Here is an 8,307-nt window from a genome sequence, read left to right on the forward strand (position 1 = left end):
GGCACAGCAATGGTGTGCAACTAAATACAGTGATCAGTTCTGCTTGGCTTACAACAGTGTAAATCTACAGCAATCACATTTCAGTCAGTAGACTTACCCTGCCAGCCACAGTTTTAGGAGAGTCATATCTGGTCCACTATCCATCTTCCTCTCCCAACTGACTCAGAGGATTTGTTTTGCATGTGCATATATATAAATTTAAGTTACATTTATGTGCATCTCTCCTTCCTGGAACAGATTGTATGTCGAAATTGTTCAAGAAACAAGTACCCTATGAAGTACCTCAAAGATCAAGCAGCCAAAGTCTGTGATAGCTGCTATGTGGAACTTAAGAAAAGAGGTAAGATTCCTTCATTCTTGGCAGAACTGACTAACCCATTTCCTGCCTGTATAATGGGGAGGGTTTAGGATCTGCCTACCATGTTGGGTTTTGCTAAAGAGGGTTTCTCATTCCAAGCACAGGGCATGTGAATTGAGATCAGGCTGTATGGCAGCTAAAACTGTTTTAGCAAGCCAGATTCTCTGAGGGCTTCCCTGACCTTTTGATACACAGAGTAACGATAAAAACTATGTCCTTTGAGGAGCGGCTGAGGACATGGGGTTTGTCTACTTTGGAGAAAAGGAAGCTGAGGGGTGACCTCATTGCCCTCTGCAGCTTCCTAAGGAGGGGACATGGAAAGTGAGGTACTGATCTCCTCTCCCTGGGAACCAGTGACACTGGATGTGTGGCAATGGTTCAAAGCTTCATCAGGGGAGGTTCTGACTTGACACAAGGAAACATTTCTTTACCCAGAGGGTGGTCAAACACTGGAACAGGCTTCCTAGAGAGGTGGTTGATGCCCCGTGCCTGTCAGTGTTTAAGAGGCATTTGGACAATGCCCTTAATAACATGCTTTAACTTTTGGGCAGCCCTGAATTGGTCAGGCAGTTGGACTAGATGATCATTGTAGGTTCTTTCTGACTGAACTATTCTATTCCATTATGTAATTATAGGTGATAGCTCTTCCCTCTCATTTCTAACAAATTATCCATTGAAGTAAAACAACGGCTTTACAATTCTACACTGTCCTCATCCATGTTTTAGCTTTTACAAAAAGAAATGCTGCAGTAAAGTGCAGAGTCACTAAGAGCTTTTCTACATGGAGTTAATCTGGTTACAGATGAAGGCATGAATTCAAAGCAGAAGAGCTACTGACTAACTAGAACTCTGTATTACTGTCCTACTATAGAAGTCCCTTTTCTGATTTAAATACATATCCAAATCAAAGGTAAAAGGGAGGGCAGGCGTTACATATATACGAACAGAGAATGAACCGGAAATAATGTTCTTGCACAACTATTCACGTAGACAGTCTCTAGAAGCAGGCACATTATATTGTCAAGGATAAAAAGGTAGGGACAGATGAAATTTAGTTTTTCCATCCTGATTAAAGAAATTCACACTAGCCAAGCAAACACATGAACAGGTGCTGTCACAACAGCCAAAAAAGGATCCCCAAGCCACTGTGTGTCCAAGAAATGGTAACTCAGATTTGTACTAAACCAATGCTGTGCTTTACTAAGAGCTTCCAGACAACGTATGTTGCCACAAGTGAGATCATGAAGATATGAACTCAGACAAGTGGGGTTAATGGAGATTGACAGAGACAGAATAACTGTCTCCCATGCAGAACTCAAAGAGAATGGTTCACACAGAAAGAATGTCCCATTAGTGAATCTATCCTGCAAAGGTGTTACAGAATATAGAGGGGAAACATGGGAAAGCCATTTGCTTAATGCTGATTTTAAATTAGCAGAAAACAAGCTGTGTTTTGTGCTTTGTCAGCTTTCTTGCAGGCTTCTTTCAAGTAGCTGTAGATTATTACCATTAACCTAGGATGCTATGAAATCCACCCATGTAATCAGAATTAAAGGGGTGACTTGAAAGAAAAGCTAAAATAAAATCCAGCTATGGAGGAGGCATTACATTTTCCTTAGTCTGAATGTTCTTAATCTTGCAGAGCGGCCACTAAGTGTGAGCTTCCCTCCAACTTCATCCAGGTGTTCAAGCAGTGCCTTCTCCTCTGTCTTCCACAATATTCATTATTCATCTTTTAAGAAACAGAAGAAGATTCCTTCAGCTCTTATGGAGGTAGGACCAGGCTGCCTGAGAAAGGCAAGGAACTGTAGAGAACTGTGTGCTCATACTTCAGCAGCTATGTTTATAACTTATTGTGTGCAGTGGGCTCAGCCCATGCCCTGGTCTACTTTCATCATGCAATTATTTTTTTCTGTTTTTCACAACAATGTTTAAAATACAAAATACTCTGAGCTCTGAAAATACTACAGAAGCTTCTTGAGTCCACTGAGAAACCCAATTAGAGCAGTGTACTTTAATTTGCTCATTAGCCTGTGAAGTTTTTAGAAAACTAAGATGACTTCAAGGTACTAGACAGTACAACAAGGCAGATCACAGACAATAACGAGTATCATCAGAGCATGATACACTGTTGACCAGTTACCTTTTTTGACAAGACCCTTACTTCTGAAATCTTACTTTGATTTCAAGACAATTAAAATACCACTTACTTAGGGAATAGACTCTAGTCCTTGGCAATCAATTCAGGAGCATACATGTTTAATGAGGCACTTTCCCTTCAGCTCAAACCAAACTATTTCAGATCAAATGAGTAAAATCTTGATCCCACCAACGTAAACAAATAAAATTCCCACAATTTCAATAGGGCCAGGATTTCTCCAGCTATATTAGTTTTCTTTCCAGGAACAAGGTGCCAATCATGTTGATGTAGCCTCAGTAGCGAAGTTGCCCCCATTGAATTCAAGCACAGTAAGGTACTTTCACTGAAATCTGCAGGTATTTATTGTTCTATTAAAGAGAATAGGGTGCAAACATCTTGCTGAACTCATTGTACAGTCGAGACACTGGAATTTCTTGATGTTTGTTTATGCTGAGGCAAAACTGAGCCACAGATACAAGCATGCAATACAAACACACAAACTGAATACTGAAAGAACCGGCAGGCAAAATTTCAGCCCCATTAGGAAAAAAGCATTGCCTTTCTATCCACGAGGAGGCAGCACATGTTTATTAATATGAACTGTCTCACAATAGCACTGTTCCATAACTTTTTCTAACTTGTTTTACCCAGGTCCTGGAGCATTTCTGTTCTACTGCAAAACACTACTCTATTACTGCTCAGTCTTCTCTTCTGTCAGTGCTACAAAAGCTGGTTTTGAATCTCTGCCCTTTGTTTCTAAATCCAATACCACTGCAGTTTACTACTGTAACTAATAACGTACACTGCATTGTGTGTGTTTATAGTTACATCTACTCAGAATCTGGATCTTTAAGAACATTAACCACTTAGATCTTGAAATACTTCTGTGAGAGGGGTGACTTCTCAGAAATACTATTTCCCAAATGAAACCAAGTCATAGTCAAGTGATTAACATAAATTGATATAAAACCATTGCAAAGTCCTAAATATACCCACATCTTAAAAGTGTTCAGCCACAAGACTGTAATTCCCTTTTGGAAGCATATACTTTTAATATACAAAAAAAGACCTGCGAAAAGGGACAAGTTAGGCTTCTGAGAATATAACTGTAAACTTGCTGACCTCTATAATAACTCAACTGCATATTTTCCATCAGAGTTACTGAGAACTAAGTTTATCCAGAAATCTTCAAACCGTTAAAAAGAACTGTAATACCATGCTTATATTTTTTCTGTCTCAATATTTTTAATGGTCTACTTATGGTTTCATGGACATAGACCTGGTTATCTGGTGTGATGCGAACATGCATAATCAGGAAGGGAAAAGCCTTTGGTGTTACAAATCCTGATTTCTCCTATCCTGCTCCAGGTGGCAGCCTCAGGAGAGGGAGCTACCATCAGTGGTTACCTCAGCAGATGTAAGAGAGGCAAAAGACACTGGAAGAAACGCTGGTTTGTTATCAAAGGCAAAGTCCTCTACACCTACATAGCAAATGAGGTACTGTGCAATTTGACTTGAAATAGTTTCCTATCTGAGTTCCCTTCTTTACTCCCTACAGGCAGCACAAGTAGATGTCATAGGTATAAATGGCAGCTCTCACAACTACCTGCCTTCTGAGACCTGGTCCTAACAGACTGAGTCCCCAGGGAGCTGTCCTTAGCTGAGGGGTGAGCCACAGCCCTAGCTGGGCCTTGGCAGCCCTCTTCACAAACTGCCCTTCATTATTTAACTTCTTGCTATTCATGCTATTATAAACTGTCAATCACTGTGAACCTTAGTCTACATATTTACACCTAAAGACTTCAAGGTCCTTAGGCATTCTCTGATGCACTTGGTAACTGCCAGATATTTTGTAGATAGATGGTGCTATGATCCATTTCTTGTGGGCAGGAGAACCTTGTACTTTTGCAAGTATAAATAGGATGTATTTGTCCTACTATTACCAACAGGGAAAGAGGCAGTCAGACAGGAGGCAGTCTGAAGAGGTGAGAATAATGCCTTGTGTATTGGCTTGTAAGCTTCTTCTTACAGCCAAGGAGGTTGGATATCAACTAGATAATTTTTCTGTATTTTGTCTCTTCCCAGTCCCTTTTCTTATTTTAATTTCTTCTCCTTTGTGAATAGCTGCAATACAAGTAAATGTGATACAAAGTTTGGTTATAACTGACAGATTTCATAAGCAGAAGCATAAAAATTCATTTTGCTGAAGAAAGGACACAGAATGCAAGAACTGTTGTAATAGCAATATTTGGTACTTTAAGCCTTCAGAACACTTCGCAAACATCAATTATTTAAACTTTCATCACCGCTGTGACGATCACATGAAGCAACATTATCCCCTTTAAACAGACGAGGAGATTGAGGCACAAAAGAGTTCACAATTTGGCCAGCAATTCATACCATTAGCATCAAATTCCATATCCAATACATTTACCTCAGCTCTGCTAACCTTAAATGTGATCATTTCTGGTTCAACAATAGGGAAAAAGCAACAGATGGCTAATTACACTTTGCATTCCCAGCTTGCAATTTAACTTCTAAAAGCAGAGGCAAAGACAACATACACATATAGAAAAATTACCTAAATACAGTGAGCAAAACTGCAGCTATCAGTAACAGCTAAACTGCAATTCAATTAAGGCTTATTGTTCCCTTTAACTTGTACAAAGCAGTGTCTGGCAAGCAAAATTCATGGACGTTTCTTGGGAGTAAATTAACAATTAATTGCATTAGTGCTCAGAAATTTCAAAGCAGCATTTTGGAAAGCAAGTGTGCTGTTTGAGACAGTGCAGATTTCTAAAAAAAGTTGCTAGTGCTATGAAAGGGAATGACAGGGTACCAAAAAGACTACTACTTGCACTCAGCAAAAAAACAGTTGAAAGGAACATAACTGGGAGTGGGTCTCAGGCTTTCAGAACTGCTGCTATACTGTCCCATACTCTCAGTAACCTCTAGTTTGCCTCCTGGATCATCATGTCAAAGACAGCCACTAAAGTAATAGCTAATTTGACCTTTATGGCCATTTGGATGATCATGAAGAACTGGACTTTCAGAGGTAGTGTTTGAGTTCAGGACTAAGACTAGATAAACATGTGCGGTACACAGGCACTGCTCCTGTTTAGGCAAGAGCCACCAGTCCAGCAAAAGATTCACACTGCTGCTTTTGCAGCCCTGTCAGAGAGGGGTTGTATCATTATTTGGTTTTCAGAAAGAGCCCTCAAACTGTTACAAGCCTTCTCTCTAAATTTTTGTTCACTTCTTGTTTGCTTTCAGGACAAAGTTGCCACAGAAAGTTTGCCTTTGTTGGGTTTCACCATTGCCCCAGAGAAGGAGGAAGGAAGCATGGATACAGTTTTCCATCTCTACCACAAGCAGACTCTCTTCTATAGCTTCCGAGCAGAGGATAACAATTCAGCACAGAGGTATGGGGGTAGACTTCCACACTAGCTAGTGTGCAGGTCCAAAAGCTTATGTAGGGCTTTTCTCTCTCCATCACTTCAGAATGCCTTTATAACAGAGGAAACAAACTGCTTTCAGAGTGTTGATTAAGCACAAATGCATGTGACTGGCCTGGGTTAAAAATCAACCTGGTACTTTTCAGTTCCTTCAGGAAGGAGAATATGCTCCCTTGTATAGGTAAAGAGGAGGCTGAGTCTCAAGAGTTATGCCTAGAAGTTTGTCAAATGTGATTACTGTACAGAAACTTCTCTGATTTATGTGTTCTATTTATCCATCTCTTAGTTTCCTCATTGACAAATAATTGTTTAGATTTCCCATTCTAATGCTACTACTTCCACATAATAAAATAGTCATGAAATTAATAATAAAAATGCCAGCATCTCAAGACACACAGGGAAGTAGGTGAGTGTTTATGGCAAGTTTTGTTGCTTTTAAGCATACTTCAGTGGTTTCATCTTTCCTGTTCTAAGACAGCACTTGTACCATCTTTGAGATTTTACAATAAATTCCTGGTAAAGATTGTACTAGAACGCAAGAGTCCTAGTACCCAATTCCCTGTTTTAATCACAAAACTATAGTTCCTCATTAGAGCTGGGATGGCAAATACAGTCCTCTTCAGGCTTTACATTCTTAAAATACTTATTTTTCTTAAAACACATATGTTCTTAAAATGCATATAATTTTATATGTACCACTTTTTCTTTCCTGCCCTTTTTAGGTGGATTGAAGCCATGGAAGAAGCATCCATATTATAGCAGCTATCACTCAATGGACTTGGAATAAATTCTCAGATTTCTATACATTTCCAGCAACCTTCTTCTGTCTTACAAAACTGTGTATTTCAGGCAAACTGGCTACATAGACTGGATATGAACTGTTTCCAGATTGCTCTTTTTGCTTCCTTCTTCTTACATCCACATTTTTGCAAATGGAAACTTCAAAATAGAGAATATTTATGGTGATCTTTATGTCTGTGCAAGTTCAACCTGTACTATAAGATTCTCCTCTGATCCCACAGTAAACTAAGTCTAACATCAAGACAAGAAAATACATGGAAATACTGAGTACAGTAAGTAACAGGCTCTAGAGCCCTGTCTTATTTCATTGGGTTGGTTTTGATGTCTACCATGACGTGAGAAACAATGTAGTAAACAACAAATGCTCATTTAAAGCACTTTATTATTTTTATTGAACTACAGTTTCATTTTTTTATGTTTCTAAGGAGTTCTGTGGCCTGATTTATTACTCATGCATTAATAAGTGCCAGCATGAAATTATGCCCTGCGTATGCTAAATTGCTTCCACAGAAAATGAACGAACACCACATTCAATTTACCTGGTCTACCAACACTTCACTGGCTATGATCCAAGATAATTACTTACGATCAATTTATAATTTTACACAGATCACTGTAGAATTTATGTTAAAGGGTTTAATTTCATAACACTGCAGTACTTTGAAATGCACTCCAGTAGCTCTACAAATCCAGATGTTGAATTATCACTTCTCCCTAGATACTGCATCAGACTCAAACCCAAAGGTTATTTTTAATTTATTATAAAACTACAGACAGTTTTTATTTAACACTAGTCTACCTAGTAGTGTTAAGATTTTTATCATCTATTTAAATAGTCTATTTTCAAAGCTCCTGTTGTTTCTGCTGTTCTTGTTATGAAAAGTGTCATCAAAAGTTTATTCCATATAACCAGCACACCATTTGAAATATGTTGGTGGGCTCAAATGCACTTGTCTGAACCTGCTCTGCTGGAGTGCTTTGGAACTCCTGAGACTAAACGCATCTTACATCAGACTGCTCTTGTGCACTACATCTCCAGGGCTGGATTCTCAGCAGCCAAGTATCTGTACGACTTCAAAGATGCTGTGCTGCTTTATACCAGCTGAGGATATAGATCTCTGGAGTTTGGGGTTTTGTTGTTTTGGTGTTTTTTTGTTTTGGGGTTGTTTGGGGGTTTTTTAGTGTTTTGTTGTTTTTTTGGGTTTTTTTTATAAAGAAGGCTGAGAAGTGGTGTTCTAATCATTGCAATAAAATGGTTTTGTGTCCTATATTTGCCATTATATTTGACTGAGGAATAGAATGGCATTTATGATTAAAATATATCTTTGTATAAAAATACATTGTTCAAGAATTTACTTACATTAAAATATATTGGGAGGGAATTTTTATTACTTTCATTTTTCCCTTTCTTCAAGAAACTTAATGGATATCTGAATTTTTGACCCTAACAAACTGTTTAGAAGTGTCCGTATTTTTAAAGGTCTATAATATGTATCCAAATTATAAAGGTAGTTCAATTTGTCACCTGGAAAAACAAGCTTGAAAAAAACAAA

At 38.5% G+C, this 8,307-nt stretch overlaps 1 protein-coding gene across 3 annotated transcripts in view; it reads left to right on the top strand.

Moving 5' to 3' along the window:
- Nucleotides 1–8,307, top strand: part of FGD5 (FYVE, RhoGEF and PH domain containing 5) — a 112,207-nt gene extending 103,900 nt beyond the window's left edge. For all 3 annotated transcript variants that reach the window (XM_075053163.1, XM_075053161.1, XM_075053160.1), the window contains exons 17-21: nucleotides 238–340; nucleotides 2,001–2,131; nucleotides 3,867–3,995; nucleotides 5,772–5,920; nucleotides 6,676–8,307. In XM_075053163.1, the coding sequence (XP_074909264.1) occupies nucleotides 238–340; nucleotides 2,001–2,131; nucleotides 3,867–3,995; nucleotides 5,772–5,920; nucleotides 6,676–6,712 (549 nt within the window). In that variant the 3' untranslated portion in view covers nucleotides 6,713–8,307. The remainder of the gene's footprint in view (nucleotides 1–237; nucleotides 341–2,000; nucleotides 2,132–3,866; nucleotides 3,996–5,771; nucleotides 5,921–6,675) is intronic.

Source organism: Buteo buteo, chromosome 21 (genome assembly GCF_964188355.1).
Source record: "Buteo buteo chromosome 21, bButBut1.hap1.1, whole genome shotgun sequence".
Taxonomy (NCBI): Eukaryota; Metazoa; Chordata; class Aves; order Accipitriformes; family Accipitridae; genus Buteo; species Buteo buteo.